This window comes from Salvelinus sp. IW2-2015, linkage group LG19 (genome assembly GCF_002910315.2).
Source record: "Salvelinus sp. IW2-2015 linkage group LG19, ASM291031v2, whole genome shotgun sequence".
In the NCBI taxonomy this organism is placed as follows: Eukaryota; Metazoa; Chordata; class Actinopteri; order Salmoniformes; family Salmonidae; genus Salvelinus; species Salvelinus sp. IW2-2015.
This window is the reverse complement of record NC_036859.1, coordinates 2,321,326-2,345,957: the sequence shown is the minus strand read 5'-3', so window position 1 is coordinate 2,345,957 and position 24,632 is coordinate 2,321,326. Positions and strand designations below refer to the sequence as shown.

At 41.8% G+C, this 24,632-nt stretch overlaps 1 protein-coding gene and 1 long non-coding RNA gene across 24 annotated transcripts in view; both read right to left on the bottom strand.

The window, feature by feature from the left end:
• The window catches only part of LOC139029267 (uncharacterized), a 205,710-nt gene that overhangs the window by 105,387 nt on the left and 75,691 nt on the right, over window positions 1-24,632 (bottom strand). The window lies entirely within an intron of this gene.
• Window positions 1-24,632, bottom strand: part of mbnl1 (muscleblind-like splicing regulator 1) — a 92,788-nt gene that overhangs the window by 60,424 nt on the left and 7,732 nt on the right. For 8 of the 23 annotated variants that reach the window (XM_024010361.3, XM_024010366.3, XM_024010364.3 and 5 more), the window contains exons 1-2: window positions 20,575-21,027; window positions 2,897-3,753 (exon numbers count right to left, since the gene is read on the bottom strand). In XM_024010361.3, coding sequence (XP_023866129.1) covers window positions 2,897-3,073 — 177 coding nt within the window. In that variant the 5' untranslated portion in view covers window positions 3,074-3,753; window positions 20,575-21,027. Of the gene's footprint in view, window positions 1-2,896; window positions 3,754-4,145; window positions 4,254-19,558; window positions 19,759-20,574; window positions 21,030-24,632 lie in introns of those variants that run through there. The other 15 variants (XM_070448755.1, XM_024010357.3, XM_024010359.3 and 12 more) reach the window with 6 other exon arrangements.

The window sequence follows — 24,632 nt, the reverse complement described above, 5'->3', positions numbered from 1 at the left end:
GCTAGCAATGCTTATGCTACCGTCTGTGCAGGTAGGGATGCTAGTGTGGTTAGCTTGCTTTCCAGTGAGCTAGTCAAGTTAGATTATGCCATGCAGCAAGAGCTAACCAAGTCTTGATAGTTAGTCATGTGATGCTAGCTACCACAGGAGACTTGAAAATATATTCTAAGTTGAAACTTTCACTTTGGTCAGCACTTCAACACAAGGACAAAAGCTGGGGTCCTCCATTTGGCAGCTTTAGCAGTTCGCCTGAGAACACTTAAGTAGGAAGACAGGGATCAAGTCGTTCTGAGGAGAGCTTCAGGAGCCTAGTGATCTTCAGCAAGGAAGAGAGGCGAGAATGACCAGAGGACGGGCGAGTGGCGCCAGATTCCTCTTTTACATTGTGACGTATATCATTACGCAGTACGTCAGTCTTGCCCAGCTACTGAATAGAAAAGTGTAGTGTTTGTAACGCAAGCTGGAGGAGAGCCTGTCTCTTGTCAGAGATCGCATTTATTTTTGGGAAATTGCAAAATATGACCTTTTCATTCTAGACAGGATAAATATATTGTTTCAGGTGATAATAAAATGTTTTGTTAATTTTTTTCTCAACCAGTTTCTCTAACTRTATAGCAAGTCAAGCTAGCTTGCACTGCAGAGCAGCTAGCTAGCTTGCTAAAGGTTAGGCTAGGTTGAAGGTACCATTGTAGCTAGTGACCTCCACCTAAGAATTACCATAAAAAATAAACAGCATTACCATCTTAATAAACTTAAAGGGGAGGCAACTATCATATAATTGGCTACACAGTTAATGTGTATTATTTTTAAAATAGTTTCACTTATGGGAATGGGTAATTGTTTACAAGTTGCAAGCTATCGCATAAAGCCATCACCGAAAACCATATATTTTAATTTCTTCTGTGGTTTGGTAACTTCCTGTTCTTCGACGGACTCTGGCTGGATGGAAGACGATGCAAAGTTTGAAAAATGTAAAAGTATGTGGTGTCCGTATCGCAACGGGAGCCTTCAAATGCAAAGAGGCGTTGCGTTTCCACTTTGACGTCCCCATTGAAATGCATGACATCCTGTGCAACATAATGCTTATGGCTAACGTGAAACGGGGCATGGACCACAAGGTGTCGAAAGCGCTCCACAGTGATGCTGGCCCATGTTGACTCCAATGCTTGATACACACAGGAAACTGTTGAGCGTGAAAAACCCAGCAGATTTTGACACACTCAAACCGGTGCGCCTGGCACTTACTACCATACCCCGTTCAAAGGCACTTTAATATTTTGTCTTGTCCATTCACCCGCTGAATGGCACACATACACAATCCATGTCTCAATTGTTTCAAGCATTACAAATCTTTCTTTAACCTGTCTCCTCCCCTTCATATACACTGATTGAAGTGGATTTAACAGGTGATATCAATAAGGGTGTCATAGCTTTCACCTGGATTCACCTGGTCAGTCTATGTCAGGGAAAAACATATCTCAAATTGCTGTTGAGATCTGGTATTCTGTGCAGCGTAAGACGATACGTAAACCAATGTCATAGGCCCATCGTCAACCAATCACATTTCTCAAATATTTTGGGCCTAAATTCCAGCTAAACTTGGAGAGGACAGTTATGCGTAACTACTTACAAAACATGTGCTACTGACAAAAAGCAACAAGCAAGTAAATAGGCGTATTAGACTAAAAGATAGAAGCTAATTTCGTCAAACTTGTGAGGCTCTCCATGCTCCAAGCTGCTTATTCAACGTATTCGCTGCTACTTCACTCAATCTTGTTTTAAGTCTCAGTTTCTGACTGTTTTGAGACCAACCAGATATGTATCCTTGGCCAAATATTCCCATGTTTTCATAAAACAACCGCACGTTGTCTCTCGTTTCTGCATCACCAAATTTTTTGAGCAGGGGTGCATTCTGCCACTTCTCACAATGGTGCTCATCTTTTATCAATGTCTTGGAAGATGACATAATGATTCATTCGTATTTGACATAACAGAGCCAAATATAATAGCATAGGACAACGTTATCGTTACATCAAAAACACCACCTTCGTAATACTGTAGTCAAAAATTAATTCTCATGCGGCCAAAACTCAACAGCGCTCGCCACTAGGCAGAATTAGCTTAGATTGAAACAAAATAGTCCTATAGGTAGACTATATAGTCTGCTAACACCGTCTGCTCTAATTCGCTCACAAAACAGTAATTCAAGAAGATCTAAATGCATATTCCCATGAAACTAATTGAGATCAAATGATTGCCATGCGATGCTGCCAACATGTATTCATGTAGGCTACACTGTCCGTAAAATCATCCTGTTGTCCCACATTTTGGTATTTTAAATGTGGTCACCCTATCTCCGACAGACATTGTGTGATGTGTTCTTCATGGTAGTAATCTGCTTGGAGCCAATCCCAATGTGAGACATTGAAACGAGTATTTGAATGAGAACCCCTCCCTCTGGTAAAAAAAAATCATGAAAAAACGTATTCATGACAATACACAATGTATGTTGGCGGTTGAGAGAATGTTTCGGTTTATACAGTGCTGTTTGAAATCACACCATAAATATGGTGTTTTCATGTGCTCATTCGGTCAAAACCTTTCCCAGGCTTCGTACTACTTTTAAAACTGTGAGTTAATGTCTCTATGTTGTTGTGTCGGTTTGCGTGTGTTTCTGTATTGTGTTGTTTTCTGTGTGGACCCCAGGAAGGGTAGCTGTTTCTAATGTATGCCTTACAACTAATCAGATTGAATAAAACAATAAACTCCCCAGGACCTCTCCTTTCTCTTAACCTCTGACCCCTTGATCATTCTGTATGCCAGACAATCAAATCACAGCACCATATATGGCCGTAGCCCATAGCTTCATCCTGTGTGGTATCACCTTTCTTCTTACCTTGAGGGAGTCGAAGCAGGCGATGACTCGTCCATTCTCCACCTGGCAGCTCTTGGCCGGGTGGGCGAACTTACACTCCTGGTCGGAGCGTGAGCACGTGCCTCTCTGGAACTCCCGGCACACCTCCAGTGTCAGCCATTTTGTGTCCCGCATGTGCGCCATGTTCATGTGCGCCATGGCGACAAAGACAGTCCAGGAAAATAATAGTAATCCGTCCGAATCGGGCTAAAGCGTGATGTGTGTGTTGGTGTGTGTCCCCTTTGGTTGGATATGTCCCCTACACTTTCCTCTTCTGAAAGATCCAAGTGGATGTATCAAGGCGATAGGTGAAATGTGTTGTAAAATTGTTGTGTGTGTGTGTTATTATCTTCCTTAAAGCATTGAGAACACACTCAACAGACAATGATCTGAGCAGAGAATGACTCTACCACTGTTTGTCTCAACTTGTATCTCACCAACAATCCAGCATGTAACCCAGAGGGAAAGTTCACTCTTCAGATCCTTCTTTCCTGACTATAACAGTGCTGTAGGCTGTGACTGAATGGAGATCAATGGAGATTAGAGACACTGACGCGTCTGAAAGTGAGAGGCTGGGCCCAGAAGGAGAGAGGCTTTGTGGGGTAGGGTGGAACGGGAGGGCAGGTGAAGGCTTAGGGCAGTAAGCCTGGTGATGATGGGGCTGGAGCTGGTGCAGGTCTGGGCGTGGATTTTTTAGGCGTGGGCCGTGACGAGGGGTGTGGTTGGTATCCTTGTGCTCGCGTTATCGTGGCAGCAAGCGAGGCGGGGGGGGAGGGGGGCGGAGCTTCTGCTCTAGAAGCGGATCGAAGCTGCAGCAGATGTCAGGGAAGGCACTTCCTCTGTAGAGAATGAGAGAGACAGGGAGAAAGAGAGAGAGAGACATTAGCTTGGTGATATATACTTCCACAGAATCGATTTAGAGTTGATTTATGCCTCCATTCATTCCTCAGTGGAAACTCCTAGAGCATGATATAGTTATTTTCCAAGAGCACGCTACTTTCCCTTACTCATTCTCTTCACTCTCTAGAACCCATCTATGCAGCTGTGGGAACAGATAATGTGTAGAAATGTCAGCCATGCAAGGGTGTCTGCTAAAATAAATAAAACTTTCACCCTCCGCACTCCCACAAACATCACACACACACACACACACCACGCCATACCACACACAAACAGCATGTACAAAGCACTCTTTCAGTCGGAAAATCTAATCAAACCCCATATCACTTACAGTTGAGCACTGCACAACCAGACGTGGCAAATCTATTTAAAAGAGAAAGTAAGAGAGAAAGAGAGCGAAAGCAGCGGGAACTGGAGGGGAGGGTGGTAATTTCCCTTTCTCAGAAGCGGTGTGTGTGCGGGGACCAATGAGAGTGGGCGGAATTGCAGCAACATTCTGGGCCGAGTGCCAGGTGAAGGGGAGGGGTGGAGCCAAGGCGAGGTCGACCTGGCTGACTGACTGCCACCAGACAGAGAGAGAGAGAGCGAGAGGGAGGAGAAAATGAGAGAGGGGTGAGGAGAACATGAGAGAGAGGGGGAGGAGAACCTGCGAGAGGAAGAGAAAAGGGTTAGTTAAAAAGTGAGCCAGAGAGAGAGAGAGTGAGAGAAAAGGGGGAATTAAAAAGTGAGAAAAATAAACCCAAAGCCAGAGAGAAAGAGATAAGCCCAGGCCAAGATAATCAGTTTCCCTGCCATGACAACTATCTTATTCCTGGAAGCAGACGATGATGATGAGTTTGTTTCTCTCTTGCGCAATTTACCAAATTTCACAACCGATCAAATAAAATTCTTACTTCCTGAGAAACAAAACCTACTCAAGCATGTCCAGAAAGAAATGAAACCTCTACAATGAAACGACATTAGACATGCCAAAAGTAATTATCATACCATCGCAGTGAATTACCACCAATTAATGAAGTTCTAGTTATAAGAACGTAAAAAGAGTAAAATCGCAGATTGAGATCACTGGCCAAACAGTACCTATGATTACTTGTCAATTCCCTTTTCCCACTGTTTGTAGGTGTGACCATTGGTGAAAAATAGGGCTGACCCCAATTAGTCGACTGGTCGATTGTTTGGTCGATAGGCTGTTGATCGACTGAGATTTCTTTTTTCAAGCAGTAGCAAATATATATATTTTTAATGGCACACGAATCTGTCTGATTCGCACCCATCTCAGTGAACTAATCCACAATGCACGTCTCTCTCCAGAATGCGCTCTCTCCTGCTAATTTGCGCACGTTCATTGTTCCATAACTTCATTGCGGGAATTGTTTGCCTTGATTGTTAGTGTCTATCAATTCCCCATTACATATATCACCAGTAGTAGACTATATTTACCATTAATTCCTATCATTTCTAATGCACAATGTTTGTTTGGTCATGGTCATTTCTGTTAATGAATTCTACTTTTATTACAGTATTTTACCGCTCTCATTGTCAGAGTGGACACGTAGTTTGCAGAGCGCACAACRTATGCTACACTTGTGAGAAGCGATTTTTGGTTTATTTCATTTCCATTTAAGTGTTTTGTCAATTTAGTCCTTGTCTTTTGTTTGGAGCGCTTACTGTCAATGTTGAGTAAGGACGCGCACCTGATAACGTATATCAAATCATATCCATTTTATTTGTCACATGCGCCGAATACAACAGGTAGACCTTACCGTGAAATGCTTACTTACAAGCCCTTAACCAACAAGAAATAGAGTTAAGAAAATATTTACAAAATAAAGTTAAAAAATCTAATTAAAAAGTAACACAAGAGAATTACATAACAATTACGAGGCTATATACAGGGGGTACCGGTACCGAGTCAATGCGCGGGGGTACAGGTTAGTCAAGGTAACTTGTAAAGTAACTATGCATAGGTAAAAAACTGTGAGTGGAAGCAGTATAAAAACAAAGGGGGGGGGGTGTGAAAGAGAAAAATGTCATGCTCTGATCCAGTGGAAAGTCATAAAATAGGTATACCTGATGAGCTCTTATCTATTGCGCAAAATAGCCTACAGCTGTGTGTGTCTATCCAGAGCTCACTGGGGCGGAAACTCTGAGGGCCCAGAATATTTTATACAATGTCGCAAGTTTGCTACAGCAAGCTTTGGGCTGGACCCACAAAAGTTGGTTGAACTATGATACAATGTTTCAAGTTCATTGCAGACATGGAATCAGCCAATGTGATTTGTAGGATATTTATTTTTATCAGGATATTTTCTACCTGCAAGTTGTTGGATTTATGTAGGCTATTTTTACATAGATGGCAATGGCAATAGAAGTAACTTTTTAGGTTTGTATCGTTTTCATTTAGATTTGTATAGAATTTTGATTAACCACATGACAACGATTTTGAGATACGAAGACGTTATTAGAAATGAAATGAAACTGTTCCACGAAAATGTGCAAATGAAAACCATAACTGGCAATGGTAGAAATTGTAGAAACTGGTAGAAACTGAAACTGAAACTGGTAGAAACTGGTAGAAACTGGTAGAAATTGTTAGATAAATTGGCATTCCACATGAGAAAGATTGCCAACTCCTCGTGTAGCCTATTACCAGCAACTTCAGGAGAGTAATGGCAGAATCTGCGAAAGCCAGCAGGAACGGGAGGAGGATGGTCTGGTTAGGTTAAGGTTTTTCTCTTCTGGTTATCTTGATCTCTTGCTCCCTCTTGAGTCATTTGTATCTTATTTCATCAAACAGTATCCGACAAGRATATAGTTCATTTTATTAAAACACATAGGGTGTGTCTATATATGGGAAAATACACCTTTTKAAATGTATTTTAGTCAGGGACAGCCCTAGTGAAAAGTGTTTGTTTATAATGAAACTATTGTGTTTGCCATGGGAAGTTGATACATCCCACTGGGCTAAAACTGGTTGTTTCCATGTAATTTCAACAACAAAAATCTATGTGATCACGTCGAATCAACATGTAAAACTGATTGGATATGCAAAAAGTGCACACTGATGGCAAAAATCCATTAACGTAAGGGAATTTTGTCTTTTTTTTCTCCAAACTTTTCACCTAAATCCAAATGGCKTGACTACAGCTTTCGGTGATTTCACGTTGAATTCCCCTTAGTTTACAACTCAACCAAAAGTAAATCAAAACTAGACGTTGAACTGACATCTGTGCCCAGTGGGATTTGAGTCACAGGGGCCGTTTCCCCTCTTAGTATCCGAGCAGCGCAGTGCTACACCCTCTCAAGAGAATTCAATTTCCTAGAACAGGTTGTGCACGTTCAGCAACGATACGCACATTCAGCAACGCTACAAAACCACTTTGCAACATTCTGCATCACATCTCTGGAGGACACCATGGGTCACCATGACACGGCAACATGGATGTATTTTTACAGACAGCTGAGCATCATAGTTTCAGAGAAAGAGAGTGTGTGTGGGGGATAAGGGAAGAGAGAGAAAGCGAGAGAGAGGGAGAGATGAGGGGGTTGAGTAAACAACACCCTACTGCATGACAAGGCTTCACCTTGGATGACTTCATGCAGGCTCAAATGAAAAGGGCCCGTACGGTTGACAACTATGACCTTTGGAACCCAGACACACTGAATGAAAACAACACAGACACTTTGGAACCYAAAGGCAACACACTTTGAAGTATCARGTTTTAAGGTATGACCCAGGTGCAGACAGTGTTGAAGAAACAKAAGTGTATTCTTTAAACAGAYGCAGGCAAACGACAGGTCAAGGCAGGCAGGGGTCAATAATCCAGAGAGGGTGTAAGACACTGGAACAGCAGGCGGGCTCAGGGTCAGGTCAGGCAGAGGTCAGAACCGGTAAACTAGAAAACAGGAGCAAGGAACAGGAGCAGGGAAACAAAACGCTGGTAGGTTCTACGAACAAAACGAACTGGCAACAGACAGAGAACACAGGTATAAATACCTAGGGGATAATGGGAAAGATGGGTGACACCTGGAGGGGGGGTGGAGACAAGCACAAAGACCAGTGAAACAGATCAAGGCGTGACAGGAAGACACCGAACGGAATACAAACCTTCGAAAGAGAAAAGCCCAAAACAGCAAACAAAGAAAATATACATTATTTTCTAATCTGACTTTGAATCCGTTTCAAAACTGCTGCACAATGTTTCATCTTAATTCCATCGAAAAAGACTGGTTGGCCAAGTTTGATCTGTCTGTTGTTTTATTATGGAGGTGGATGTAGTTTGAGCTTCAGAGCGTGTTGATATTAAGACGTGTTTATTTCTGAAGCTTTGCTTTCTCATAGCTAATTTTAACGCTTTTTTATTGCACACTGTTTAGAGAGGTGGATACATTTTCAAATAGGAAATTAACACAAAGTAGCTCAATCAAGTCATCCACAGTCACCGGTACAKAAACCTAAAGAAATAAATCCCTAAATTCCTTACCTTAGAAACCAAACTTCAATGACAAATTATATTAGCAATTTACTCTTTTCAATTTGATTACTAATCAAATTAATGAATTACTGACTATAATGTGTGTCAGATTCTCCAGTCATTTCCATGGTTGCCGTGGGCTGTGGTAGTCAGTCAGCTCTGCAGGTAGCTATGGAAGGCCGTTGACTTGCCTAGTTAAATAAAGGTTTTAAAAAATGTGTTATTAGCTACTTCTGGGGTAGCTTGGTACCTAGCTAGCACCAATGCAACCAGCCTAAAAACAATGACCAGAAACTGCAGTCATTGTCAATATTCTTAGCAATGATTTAGGAATCCATGTGACTATCAGATAGCCACTTGTTCTCTTATTGAAACCAAACTTTAGTTCATGAAAATAACTAGCTAGCTAGATAATGAACTAAACAAGCTAGCCAGCTAGCTGTTGTCCCAAGCTATAGCAGCTAGCTAGCTTCATACTCTGGCTAGTGGGTTGACCGGACTGGGTCTGACCATCAACCAAATAAGAAAACTGCTTTATAAATGTTGGGGTATTCCGATGATGACACCTTGCTAGATAGTTAGCTAACTAACTAGATAGCTACTGAAACGGGTTATGTTTTTTTTCTATGTTTTGGGGGGAGAATATTATTTGCATCCATAAGCTAGCTATAGTTTGTTTTCTGATCTGTAGACCAAGAGATTGTGTTTCTGCCGCAAAGGCACGCACGACAAAACTTTACCAGCATCATAGCATACGTACCAGTGAATCACTGTTACATATGAAATACGAGTGATAGTGTAATCACTACGTAAAATAATAATGTTAAAGTATTAAGTGACATGCAGTCATATTCAAGTCCTGATTGGACCATTAGTTTATTTGATGCATCAAATAGTGTTATTTGACACGTTAAATAACAAGACGTTGACTGACCCAAACAGCATTTGATAGGTAGCTGACTGTTCCATATACAACATTATTGAGAGACAATGAGATAAGTAAGCCTCATTAAGTCACTATCATGCCTGGACAGTGCTCCTTTACCGCTACTGATATATTTATTCAAAGACATCTCGTGTCACTTACTTCACGACTCCCTGCATTTAATTCTACTACTGTCTATTTCCTTCAACTGTCTCCCATCAACACACAAGGACACATCTATCGAAAAACACACGTGCGCGCACACACACACACACAGTCATTTACACTTCTCCATCTTTGTGCCCTCAATATGACTGCCTGGTCTGCTTTGTCCCAGAATCCTTAACGGTAACAGTCCCTGGCGCTCCAAGGTCTCAGAACTTGGTGCAAGGTCACATAGACTGGTGGAAGGATGGAGTAAGAGAGAAATAGAGATGGAGAGTAGGGCTGGGAGATATCAAAGACGGTCTGTTATATTGACAAGATAGTCAAGTGACCGCTTTAACAATGGAAATACATGTCCTCAAAGATGGAAGGCAAGCGGGAAGAGGCGAGATCAGGTGGGACAATTCTAACCAATGACAGGGCAGGCCATAGAGATAGAGGACACATCTTTGTATGACGGAAGCCCTCAATGACAATGGCCATGCCATACCAGGTTATATCCTCTCACTTTGCTTCTTCCTCTGTCTGTCATATGCGCACAGGGATCATGAGCATAGAGAAGAAAAATACATGTTTAGAACGAATTCGAGAACAAATCTTTTTTGGGGGCTGCTGTTCGCGAACAACATTGTACTTATCASCCTCACGGCAGTCAAGCAATGCATTCCACCAAGAGTCGTTCACAATCTATTCCAGTTGTGGCCATAACTAGACCTCGTTTCAAATGTAGCAAGCAATAATCGTATTTTTATGCCTAGCAATCAACAAAGCATTTTTGACGATAATAATCGGCTGATGCGGATTTTGAAAAAAGTTTAAAGTAACTGTCCAGTGTTTCCACATTTCTATGAAATATGACTTACAATATGAGTGAAATATATTTCCTTCCAAAAAATGGCAATTAAGTATATTAAAAAGCAGATTTTCTCTGATGGAATGGTGTGTGCATACCCCAACAACAGAATGGTGTTTGCATATACCGGTCATTAAAGATATTCATGCGAGTAGTCTGCTGATTGGCCAGCTCATCCTCTATGAGGAAATAGCAAAAAAAATTAAATAGTCTGTTTGGGATACAAGTGGGGTTTTGACGTTTTTATTTTTTTCATGCTTTGGCCACAAAGGATAGGATGGGTCAAAAACATAACAGAATATTAACCTTTAAAAGTGAGATTTTCACTGGACAGTTATTTAAAGTTTAAAATTTTGGAATGTTTGCAATTAAGGACCCAATCGGTTTTAGTGTTAGAATATGTCTAATTAAATCAAAACAAGGTCCTTATCTATAAAATCTATCAACAAGGTTCATAAGCTATGGAGGTGAGGTGACAACCATTGTGTAGCGTAGCCTACTATTTTGACTCAGAGGGGGACAGCCTGACAACATGGAAAGCTACAGCGTTCGAGGCTACGTTCTATTTGTGCAGGAAGGCATAGGAGTTGCCATTGTGACTAAACCACTATCACTGCCTCGCAGTCAACAAAAACCAAGGGTGTGGTTCACAGTTATGATAAGGCTTCCTGAGGAATAACTGGATGCTAGCTAGATAATTAGCCTTGTCCTGCTAAACATTGTGCTACAATCACAAACCGATCTTCTAGCTGCATACTTCCACCCTCCAAAGCATAAAAATTGAGTATACAAATGATTAAAGTGCATGTCTGAAGAAAAGTATGCAGAGTGCCAGCAGAGAACTGAAATATTTGAGATGTTAGCCAAACTATTAGCATGTGCTAGCAAAACGAAACTAGCATGTAATGAGGACCCTTGTTTCAGCTTTCCTGAGAGCTGCCTGTATGCACAGTTCACAGAAATAAAAAGACACAGCAGCACTATATTTCCCTCAGCCTGTTCTTTAGTAAAGGAGTGGTAGTAGCACAGAGTCAGAGTCAGGGCGATGGTGTGCTGACATAGGCCTTCGGAGTTGAAGGCATTGGAGTAAACGCAATAACGCAGCCCTGGCTGTTTGGTGTGCTTTAAATATCAGAAGTCAATATCACCCTCGCTCACCCTGACACACACTCACTGGCACAAACTCACTCGCATACATTCGCACACACACACATTCTCAGACTTACACACACACCTAAGTTAACACACACTTATACTCACTGCAACTTTATCTAGGGCCGCCTCTTACACCATTGTGACACACAGCCATGAGCCATATATCCCAGAGTAAACACTGTTTCCTTGACAACGCCACTTCCCATGTTGACTGAGAGCTTTTATGACCAGAGAGATGACCGCAGGCCAAGGACAGGGCTGGGACCAAACACGGTCTTATGGGTTCACTGGGTTAGGTCAGCAATACAGCACAAGGTCTTATACTGGACAGGTCTAACACCTTCCTCATAGCCCATTTCATATTTTCCTTCAACATCCTCCTTATCATCATCATCATCATCATCATCAGTGAGTATTATACAAAACACACAAAATGAGTTTATCTACTCCTAATAATCGTCATAATAACCATCCTCAGTATCAGATCCCCTTTTCTTGCCTCATATGCCTGGTTTGTCATGGGGCGAAGTGGTGTGTGTGTGTGTGTGTGTGTGTGTGTGTCTGTTGTCTCTGTGTGAGCAAGAGAGTGAGAGTTTTTGGTTAGCATCACACAACAAACAATGGCTATTCATTACAATGAGAGCAAACAGAGGATCAGAAGACAATGAGATCTGTTGTGTGGCCCACATAGACAGTCACTAACCACGCACACACACACGCTGGCATGTACCCTGTTGTGTGTTTAAGCTGCCGTGAATGTCCGACTGTGTGGCCAATGAGGTGGACCCGTCGGAATGACGTGTGTGTGTGTGTGTGTGTGTGTGTGGTGTGTGTGGGTGTGTGTGTGTGTGTGTGTGTGTGTGTGTGTGTGTGTGTGTGTGTGTGTGTGTGTGCACGGATGTGTTAAACTCATGAACAGACACATGGAGGATAATGGCTTCTCTTATGGTCTAATGAGAAGGCTATCGGCTCACGTTTACATTAGTGTCTCAGTGGCTGTTAAAGAGTCTGGGATTAAACTGCACATACTATAACAGACCTGTTATTGCTCTGCCTGTGGCCAATGCATTTACATTCAACTGTATGGTGGATATAAGATGTACTCGGATCAGTACTAGGGCCACTCACGAGAGTGGCGCGTGTATCTTGTTGTCCAATTGTAGGAAAGGGAGAAAGCACGCAGATAAAGTTATGTAGTCTCAATTAGCCTAGCTAACCTTAGCTAGCTAGCTAGCTAGCTAGCTTAACTAGCTTATCTCGGTTTGATGCATTCAAGACAGGTAGTATGTAATCAGATAAGATGATAAATAACTAACAATAAGTTAGTCAACCAGCGTAAGTCAACTTGGTTGCTATCTCTATACCCCTCTCTGCTCCCCTCGTCACTCACAGACGCACAACGCACAGCCCCTCCCAAGCTCCCTGCTTGAACTGCTGCTCTGCTTCTCTCTCCCTCATGCATTACAGTTCCTGTTAATAAAACAATGGTCTTTTTTTCTCCTCCTACCAGGGTTAAGCTTAATTCAGAATTTAATTAAGAATGCCTCAAATTACAATTCAATTCTTGAATTTAAGTAGTAAACAGGATACAGAATTGTAATTCAAATTTGAATTTAAGGAAATAGAACTGAATTCAGTGAAATACAATGACGTTCAAATGTGTCCTCTATTCTATATTAAGTTTAGTCTATACAAATACACATATTGTCCATAAAACATGAAACATTTTGTTTTATACATGCATATAAAATATTGTTGAAACAATAGATTTTCAGGACAAACTTCAAATGAATGATCGGAAAACAAAACCTGTACATTATTGCATTAGTTTAACCCTCAAGTTGACCCTGAGGCCTTCAAAAAGAAGCCAAACAAATTAAAATGGTTGGTGGAAATATAATTGGCTATTCTAAGCATTGTTTCCAGATAAAAGTGATATATTCTTTGGTATCTGGAAGTGTGACCTGTCAGATTCAATAAAACTCTCGCTATATGACTGAGTGGAATTTCTTTGAATTGCACTGAATTAAATTATACTTCCTGTCACTCACACTCAAATTCAAATTCTACATCCTGTGGGATGTTGGCTAATTCAATTCGAATTTCAACTCATATGTTCAATGGGAGTCAATTCTACAATTCATAATTGAGCCCAGCTCTGCCTCCTAACGTTACAGTATTGTTGCGTAAGGTATTTGTTTAATTTAAATGTTTTCCTTTATGATAATGATCAGGACCTGTTAGTGGTAGTTTTGTGATAACTACACTGTGATTTGAATTTTGTGATTTTACAAACCCCACCGTTTTTCAGTTAGGGATTTTTTCTTAATGTTACCGATACATATTTAGTTTAAATGTGCACACCTCTAATGTCAACTTCTGTATTATTGTATACATTTCTGTACCTGTTTATGTATGTCTGCCACGAGAAACTAACCTCATTTACCCATTTGTGACTCACCACCTGGAATTGGTCTTATCTAGCAAAATTTGAAATGGTGTTTTTTACATTGGATAAAAGTAGAGACTCAGAGCTACAAAATGGTATATCATACACTATAGTTGAGGAACAATGGGAAAGTAATTCTGCTTTGAAAGTTGATAAAATTGTAAACTCACTTTTGAGAAAATGGCCTTTGAATGTTTTGGTATCTAGTGAAGAGCTCCTCTTTGCCTACAGCCATACAACATTGTTCACACCCTCTTAAGCTTTAGCCCCACCCATCTCTTTTCGCTCTTGGAACGCACAATTGACGCTCTGGCCGATGAATGTTTTACATCTGTATAACATGAAAACAGCCTAACCAGCTCTGCTGGCAACAATTTCATTACGCTTTTTTGCCAACGTTTACCGACACCGGCCATATTCAATGGGTGTTGTACACTTTAATACATGTAACTAGCTAGGTAAACAATAAACCTAGCTAGGTAAACAAAGTGTAAGATCAAATACGTCACGTGAGCAAAGCAAACGGCTCTGGGATACGAAAAATAACATCAGCTAGGGAGCCAGCCAGCTAACATTAGCTAGCTAGCTAACAGTACACTTTAGCTTGAAATAAACCACTTTGTCAAAATTAGAAACGTGTAATATCTGAAAATGTAGCTAGCTAATGCTAGACTATCTTACATGTATACATCATCATGCATGATGGACGCGTCTCCCTATCAGGAATGCCATGCCATGGTTGCCCTCAGTTTGAAGAGGTAATCCAAAGAGAGGTGTTTCTCCATTTCGTTAGCTATCATATTCTAATTCCACTGATTTCAAAACTTGATCCTCCAGAAAGTGGAGAGCAACACTTATGCAGCTCCACTACACGATACATTTTTTTTTAAAGGAGCGTTCAAAAGGATTAGCATCACAGATTGACCAGATCAAATAGACAGAAGCCCTCTATATGGCAGACCAATTCGAAACTCCTCTCTCGGCATGTCCAGCCCACTCCTTATCTCAGCCAATCATGGCTAGTGGGAAGGTTGTCGACTTTTTCTGTGGCATAACCAACAAGGCTCGTAATATAACAATTGTATTTGTATTTACAGATGGCATACAAGTTTGTTATTAAGGCACATGAAAGTTCACCTGTTTGAGAAGGCATTTCTGCCAAAAAAACACATATTGATATGTGTACTTCTCTTGTGAAGTAATTTCGTGGTGAGCTGAGGGATGGGGCTGGAGAAATGTAACCATCGTAAAATGCATAGACAGAGCTATGGATCCAAGGACTGATCATCCATGAGATTACAAAATTACAGATGTAACCATGTTTTAAAGCTATACAGTGTTTGTTTACAATTACTTTGTTTCACGGGTGAAAGTAGATTTAATTTCGGTCTATGGCACTGCATCACAATGCTAGAGGCATCACTACAGACCCGGGTTCAATCCTGGGCTATATCACAACCGGCTGTGATCGGGAGTCCCATAGGGCGGCGCACAATTGGCCCAGCGTCGTCCGGGTTAGGGGAGGGTTTGGCCGGAGGGGCTTTACTTGGCTCATCATGCTCTAGCGACTCCTTGTGGGGGGCCGGGCACCTGCAGGCTGACCTCAGTTGTCAGTTGAATGTTGTTTCCTCCGACACATTGGTGTAGCTGGTTTCCGGGTTAAGCGGGTGGGTGTTAAGAAATGCGGTTTGATGAGTCATGTTTCGGAGGACGCATGACTTGACCTTCAGTTCCCGAGCCCTTTGGGGAGTTGCAGCGATGAGACAAGATCAAAAAGGGGGTAAAATACAACAAATAATAATAATAATAATTTCTTAAATATTTTTTGGGGGGTACAGGATTTCCTATTTGCACATGCCCAACAATGTTTATGGGCCTAATTAGTAAAGAGTTGTCTTTTCACTTTTAAAACGGAATACCGGTAAGCAGAACCAGTCATAAAGTTTTCATCTGTTTGTTGAACACTTCACTGCACTTCATCCACTCTAAAATAATTCCAGAATCCAACAACGCACCAGCCAATTGATGAATGGAAAAAGACATCTGCTCGAAAAACGTGTAATGGCATTTGGTGATTGAGGCACTTGTAACCTGGATTGAGTTCAAATCGATGTGTCTATTGCTGTCTGTGGGCATCTCAGTCTCGGCCGGTTATCGCTGCCTTGGCAAAATGTCACCGTGTTCTCTTCATAGAGAAGAACCCACACCGCATTTTTGAACGTCGGTAATACCACCTTTTTTCAAATCCATTCGCTAACTTTTTATGCGGCTGACATGCGTAACGATACATTCCGGTGTAGGAGTCTAAGGTTTAGTTTAAATATTTGAGATTGGCTAATCTTTAACCGGTACGGCGTACCGCCACTATATCCTTTGCCAGTACTCCGTACCAGACAGTACCGGCTTACTTTCATTTAAAAGTCAACAAATGGATGTAGCAATCACAGATTTCCCCTTTAAGTGTACAGTGGGTTCGGACACTCTAGATAAAGATGAGCAAAAATGAAAGTATAAAATAAATAATTCAAATACTGAGCTACAGTGCCTTCGGAAAGTATTCAGACCCCTTGACTTTTTCCACATTTTGTAACAGCCTTCTTCTAAAAATGTATTTTAAAAATTCTCAGCAATCTACACACAATACTCCATAATGATAAAGCAAAAACAGGAATTGTCCGTAGAGCTCCGAGAAAGGATTGTGTCGAGGCACAGATCTGGGGAAGGGTTAAGTCGCTCTGGATAAGAGCGTCTGCTAAATGACTTAAATGTAAATGTAAATGAAGGGTACCAAAACATTTCTGCAGCATTGAAGGTCCCCAAGAACACAGTGGCCTCCATCATTCTTAAATGGAAGACATTTGGAACCAACAGGACAGCCACCCTAAGCACACAGCCAAGACAATGAATGGCTTTGAGTGGCCCAGCCAGAGCTAGACTCAAACATTTCTGGAGATGCCATCATTGTAAATAAGAATTTGTTCTTAACTGACTTGCCTAGTTAAATAACAATAAATAAAAAAACTCTCCAAATACAGGTGTGCTAAGCTTGTATCATCATACCCAAGAAGACTTGAGGCTGTAATCGCTGCCAAAAGGTCCTTAAACAAAGTACTGAGTAAAGGGTCTGAAAACTTATGTAATATTTCAGTTTTCGTTTTTTAATAAATTAGCTACATTTTCTAAAAAACATTTTTTTTCGGTTTTTGCTTTGTCATTATGGGGTATTGTGTAGATTGTAGATTGTAGATTGATGAGGGGGGAAAACAATTTAACCCATTCTAGAATAAGGCAAAATGTAACAAAATGTGGAAAGAGTCAAGGGATCTGAATACTTCCCGAATGTAATGTATATTGTATGCAAAAAAATAATAATTATACAATTGCTCAGAGATGTTGTTTTTTGTCAAAAAGGTAGGGGTCAAAATGATTGGCACCCCTGTTTTCAATAACTTTCAATACATCACCTTGCAAGGATAACGTCGCTGAGCGGTTTTTCTAAAATGTTTTATGAGTTGGAGAACACATTGGAAGGGATCTTATACTATTCTTCCATACAGAATCCTTCCAGATCCTTGATATCCTTCATCTGCTCTTATGGACTCACAGCTTTTTTAAATTCAAACCACAGGTTTTCAATGGGTTTCAAGTCCGGAGACTGAGATGGCCATTGCAAAATATTGAATTTGTAGCCAATTAACCATATCTTTGTGGATTTTGATGTGTGTTTGGAGTTATTGTCTTGCTGGAAGTCAAGTTCCAGCCTCCTGGCAGAGGCAACCAGGTTTTTGGCAAAAATATCCTGGTACTGGCCAAAGTTAATGATGCCGTTGACCTTAACAAGGGCCCCAGGACAAGTGGAAGCAAAATGGGCCCATAACATCAAAGATCCACCACCATATTTTACAGTAGGAACGGGGTCCTTTTCTGTTCATGCATTCTCTCATTTTGACGCCAAACCCACCACTGGTGTGTGTGGCCAAAGAGCTCTATTTTCATGTCATCCAACAAATGTAAATTGGAGTTTGCTAAACTGCATTGGCACTTGGATTAGAACCTGTACTTTGGTCAAATGACATGAACATAGAGCTCTTTGGCCACCCACACCGGTGGTGGGTTTGGCATGAAATGAGAATGGATAACTGAAGTAAATTGTCAGTTTAAAATGCTTTCTCTTTCTGAGATTTTTACAGATGTAAAAAAAAAAAATTATATTCATTGTTCTACTAGTAGCTTTGCAGTATAGCCTTGCAGTAACAGAGTACTACAGCTGTCTTTAGATCAGGCTACAGCTGAACCCTGCCTGTCATTTCTTCTACAGTATGTTTTTCATACATTCCAGACATAATACTACTAAAACCATGAAATCCGATAACCAGGTAAGCTGCAAGTAATTATTTGACTATTCAACTTGCCAAACCCTTGAACAAACATTAAAGTTTGGACTGTGCCATATAGCAGCAATCGAATCAACCGCAACCCCGTTGCCATGACAGCATGGTATGGAGTATGATATTGGTGTAATATGGGGCATAACGCAGTTCAAACTCAATCGTAACACGGTAGTAACATGCCTGTAGACCCAATCGCCCTATGAAGGCTTAACCTGTTAGCGGGAACCTCTCAGGCACCTCATCCTGTTCTCGGGTCAGAGCATAGATAATTGAGAGATACAGGGAGACACTCACACACATGCAGACACACAAACACACACATGATTGAACCTATGAAATATACACACACAGGCACACAAACGCATGCAAAAATGCATGGTCGCACAAATGCAAACACACATCATGGAGACACAACACACATAAACACACAGCAATGTGTCAGCAATTGATTCCACGAGGAACTGAACATCACAATACAATAAAAATATATAATCTCCACCCGGCACAGCCAGAAGAGGACTGGCCACCCCTCAGAGCCTGGTTCTTCTCTAGGTTTCTTCCTAGGTTCCAGTCTTTCTAGGGAGTTTTTCCGAGCCACCATGCTTCTACATCTGCATTGCTTGCTGTTTGGGGTTTTAGGCTGGGTTTCTGTATGGCACTTTGTGACATCGGCTGATGTAAAAAGGGCTTTATAAATACATTTGAATAAACACAGCTGTCTTGGGACGACTCTCCCTTGTCAAAGAGATGTTTAATCTCAGCATGATCTCCAGTATAAATCAAGGACATGAAAAAAAAGATGAAAAGCATTCCATAAGGGAAAGGCAGAACCCACTACGTAATCAGCAGTGCATCTCTATGGGCCACTGCAAACCATCTAACTCACAACAACAAAATTCCTCATCAGTGCTTCAACCACAGACACACCGCCAAGAGGAAACCAATGGGGAACTGAGTTGGAGAGGAGAAGGGAGGATAAGAGAGTAGAAGGGAGGATAAGAGAGTAGAAGACAATAGAGGCCAGGGCCCGTAACCTTAAAGCATCAGACGAACAGAACAGCAGGCAGGAGAAGAGAAGAAAAGAGAGTGGAGAGGCCAGGACTGTAAAGTCTAAACCCAGAGAAGAAGGAGGACCCAATGGTGCTAGCTAGTAGCTACCAGCAACTGTCTCCCTTCACAGCAGAACCAGTCATAATGCTATAGTACATGTCTTCTCATCATAACACACAGACAACAGCGTTTACTTTGCTCTTGAACACACACATGTAAAACCCGTTAAATGACAACATTGGTGAATCTCTCTCAGCCGTTCAAAGTACGTATTCACTTACTTAGCTGCTCCAAATAAACAGTGCCGCGCAGCAAACTAAAAACCTTCCATTCAACGAGTCGCTCGCTCTCTTCCTGCTCTCTCTCTCTCTCGCTCTCTTTTTCTCGCACTCTCTCAGTTACTCCCTCTCTGTGAGACACACACACACAAAGAGACGCAGGCAAACGCTCACACACACAGACACAGCCACCCCCTCACACACGCTCTCCTCCCGCGACCCGGAATGTTTGGCAAGGCTTTACTGTACTGAAATACAGCGCTCACCATATAAGGTAGCAGCAGCTACACATGTCACACATCATTTACATGCAGCAGGCGGGGAGTTCACCTTACACAGCACACACACGCTGAGAGTGCATGCTAAAAACCACACCACCGCCAGGCTGACGCTCAGAGTTGGGAGGAGAAAGTGAAAAAAAACAGAGCGAAGGAAAGTAAAGGGGAAAAAAAGAGAGAGGAAAAGGAATGCTAGAGAAAATAGGCAAGCTTTTTTATGTTTAGTCGTAAACCAAGCCTCACTCTGGCTGGCCCGTTGGTTTCCAACATGTTGAGTTGTTGAGTCAGACAGAGGGAATAGAACCTGTGTATCCCAACTACTGATCCACTTTCCTGCTTCCCGGAGTAACCACAGCCTTCTACACACACACACACACACATTCCTGCTTCTAGCGTTCGCCACAGAAAGAAGTTATTGAAGCTATTGTGTGACCTTCTGTATTTAGTCTAGTATGCATTTTCTGTGTGTGTGTGTGTGTGTGTGTGTGTGTGTGTGTGTGTGTGTGTGTGTGTGTGTGTGTGTGTGTGTGTGCGCGCAAGACAAGACATTACAAACAGATGTTAACCCAGTGCCCCGCAAAGCGAACACACACATAGACCTAAAGCTAACAAACCCCGGCATATCTTTCCCTTACAACAGGCTGGACCCTACTGCTATAAGTAAAGACAGTCGCCTCGTCACAGAGACGGAGATAGGGAGAAAGAGAAAGAAGGAGAGTAGGGTAAAACGGAAACCCTTACCTCTCACATTGCTGTTCGGTTTGTGCTCGCGCATCCGTGTGTCTGTTGAGTATGTGTGTGCTTGTGTGTGTTCAGACAGGCCACGACAGAAGAGCCCCAGGCACCGGCTGGACCATTCTCAGGCAGAGCAGAGTGGAACGAGGGAGAAATCTGGCGGAGGGGTGAGTGAGAGAGTGAGTGAACAAGCGAACGAGTGTAGGCGCTGCGCAGAACGGTGTGGTGCGAGAGAAGGAGTGCCTGCCTCTGTGTGCGTGTGCGTGTGTGTGTGTGTTGCTGGCTTGGCTCTGTGCGCTAGTGTCTCCCCTTCCCTGCTCCTGTTGGTGGCTGTGCTGTGTCTCTGGGCTCCGGGCAACTGCAGCCAGAGGAGAGCTCCACTTGCTGGACGACTGCACTGTAGCAGCAGCTGGAGAGGAGGAGGCAGCACTGACTGCATTCGGCAACACAAATCATACAGACTCTCTGCTGCAGCTTTCTGCCTGCTCTCTCTCTCTCGCTCACTCTCTGTCTGTCTGCTCGCTCCACCCACTAGACCAACAACCAGGAACTGCTGGCTCTATTACATCAACACTGTTATTTTCAAGGGTGTGAGAGAAAGCGGGAGAGAGAGAGAAATAGGGAGGGGCGAGACAGAAGGTGAAGGATTGTCAGACCTGCAACAGCCTTAGTTAAAGTGGTAAATGATCTCACAGCCAACACAGGCGCCAAACAACTCTCTGTGCTGCATTCGACACTGTCGACCATCATGTCCTTCTGGACAGACTGGAGAGGTGGGTTGGCTTCTCCGGTCCAGTTCTATATTGGTTTGGAACCTATTTAAATCGGTCAAGAGTTTGTCACCCATGTGGCATTCCACAATATTTGATTTTGGGTCCGTCACTGTTCAGTTTATATATTGTGCATGACAAAATGTGTAGAATTGCAGGAAATAAGCTTTTAAACCAGTATTGGGGAACATCCTGCGCGCCACATCTATTTCTATGGGCACAAGCACTGTTCATGACAGAAACTGTTCACATCCCCTCTTGTTGGTGGAGAGAAAGGTTTTAAAGCTTATTTACTGCAATTCTAAACATTTTGTAATGAGGTACGGAGAAAATGTTGCAGTTTTAAAGCAAATGTTCATGCAATTCTGGATTGCATGGATTTTGCCATGTCTGATGTGTACGCATGTGATATTTGAGTGACTCAGACATTACAACAAAATATATGAGCTAAAAAGAACATGAGCTAAAAAAACGTTAGCTGACATGGACTAGTTCACCTTGATATCTCGGACAAGTTATAAATAGCTCTTTAAGGTATGCAATGACTAACATGACAAGAGGATTCTACTAGTGCATTCTACTTTTACAACTTTCAAGAGTAAGTTGAAAGCCGGACTGAGGTTTTTTTTTTTTTTTTTTTGGAGGTGGGAACCCCTGCTCTAAAGAAAAAAGACTCCGCCTACCATCACCCATTTTCACTTTTCCATGAATCTAAACCCAATTATAAGTCCACATATTCCAAGGTTCCATATTGCATGAGTATAAAAAGATGAGTCCATCATGCATGACATTTTTTTTTTTTACGAATATAGGATTGTAATGTGTAGTGTTTTGCAATGTTGTGGAAGTAGCCACGTTGTCATCTTCGAGTCCTTGCACAATTGGTTGTTCACATACAACTTATCGCCCACTAGACAAACATTCTGCTTCTCTGCTTGGAGCCTTTTGAAAGTAGGGTACAGGGAGCGTCGTCTCTCCACTATTTCATGGGGAAATTGTTCTTCAGATCCCTACCCCGTTGTATCAAGGCAACCTTCATTTTGTAGTGAGTTAGCCTAGCTACAATTGGATGGAGATTTCTCTCCCCTTTGCCGCTAAAAATCGATTGTATCTTCCTGTTCGGTTGTCATCTTGAGATTGCGTTTCATGAAAACCACTTTATTCTCAGTTGCCAGACAGTTTTCATTTTCATCCTCCTTTACTCCCATTATGATAATATTATTCTTCATTCTTCTGCACGTCAGTTCACGTAATTCTGCTTCCATTGTGGTATTCTTTTTTCAGTCATTTATTTTCAGCTCGTATTTCTTCTTCATTTTATTGCTGTAATCTATTCCTGACTTGGGGGCCTCAACCTCCTCCAATAACCCAGGCAAAAGATCCAGCTTCTTCAGCTGTTCCGTTATGCTTTCCAGCAATGTCTTATCTTCTGCGGACATTGTTTAAAAACCTCATCTTCTATTGTTATATTCAGATGTTTAATCCTCTTCTTCAGTTTTGTTTGAGGAAAGGATTGATCTTGGTGGCTTTGATGTGTATGATTGTTGTTCGAGCATACCAACGAGTTTGAGGTGCTCTATGTTATCCAGAATGTTTGTTTGGCAGTTATCAGTTATCAGCTAATCCTTAATTTTACGATTAACTCATTGGACAAGCTGTGCCTACCATGATGCCAGTTGCCACGTCATTTCCTCTTCCGTGATTAGTATATCTGTATACTCATTTATTGTTGCCCTATTATGTAGTCTGAACATGGTAAAAAGTTTATATTTTATTCTGTAAAATGAGAAACCAGAAGTCCTAGCGCTTGCACAGTCAGCTTATTACAGCTGTGAGAGTGTTTAAAAGTATTTTGGAACGATAAAGTGTAGTGTACCAACTGAGATTTAAAACAACATGCTAATGCTTTCACTGATTACACATAAAGTAAGATAGGTCCTACATGATAGAGTACTTGCTTTGTTATCCTGTGAACCCCATTCATTGCTGCTAGCAGCTATATTTTTTCTTTATTTTTATGAATATTGGCCCATCTCTTCGGAGGACAAAAGTAACTTGGTTTTACATTATTGTTCTTTTTTTACAGCTATTTTGTTACATATACATTATTCACATTGTACTTTTATACACAATATTACATGTCAGAAATATAGTTTGATATTACACATTACATGGTACTCAGACATATCCGGTATATGGTGTTTCCGGTCCTAACTATAACAGATCATAAGCTTTTAATCCCACACCACCTATCTCTGTAGCCCATCCCAAATATCTCCGTAGACCACTCTCTCTAAACAGTGCATTCGGAAAGCATTCAGACTCCTTGACTCCACATTTTGTTACTTTACAGCATCATTCTAAAATTGATTAAATAGATGTTTTTCTTCCTAAATCTACTCACAATACCCCATAATGACAATGCAAAAACAGTTTTTTACCATTTTTAAAAATGTATAATAATAAAAAATAAAAAATGGAAATATGATATTTACATAAGTATTCAGACACTTTACTCGGTACTTTGTAGAATCACCTTTGTCAAAGATTACAGCCTTGAGACTTCTTGGGTATGATGCTACAAGCTTGGCACACCTGTATTTGGGTAGTTTCTCCAATTTTCCCAGCAGATCCTCTCATCCTCTCAAGCTTTGTCAGGTTGGATGGGGAGCGTCGCTGCACAGCTATTTTCAGGTCTCTCCAGATATGTTTGATCGGGTTCAAGTCCGGGCTCTGTGTGGACCACTCAAGGACATTTAGAGACTTTTCCCGAAGCCACTCCTGTGTCTCTTGGCCTTGTGCTTGCTTAGGTTCGTTGTCCTGTTGAAAGGTGAACCTTCGCCCCAGTCTGAGGTCCTGAGAGCTCTGGAGCAGGTTTTCATCAAGGATCTCTCTGTACTTTGTTCCGTTCATCTTTCCCTTGATTCTGACTAGTCTCCCAGTCCCTGTGGCTGAAAAACATACCCACAGCATGATGCTGGCACAACCATGCTTCACCAAAGGGATGGTGCCAGGTTTCTTCCAGACGTGACGCTTGGCATTCAGGCCAAAGAGTTCAATCTTGGTTTCATCAGACCAGAGAATCTTGTTTTTCCATGGTCCGAGACTCCTTTAGGTGCCTTTTGGCGAACTCCAAGCAGGCTGTCATTTGCCTTTTACTGAGGAGTGGCTGGCCACTCTACCATAAAGTCCTGATTGGTGGAGTGCTGCAGAGATGGTTGTCCTTCTGGAAGCCTCTCCCATCTCCACAGAGGAACTCTGGAGCTCTTTCAGCGTGACCATCGGGTTCTTGGT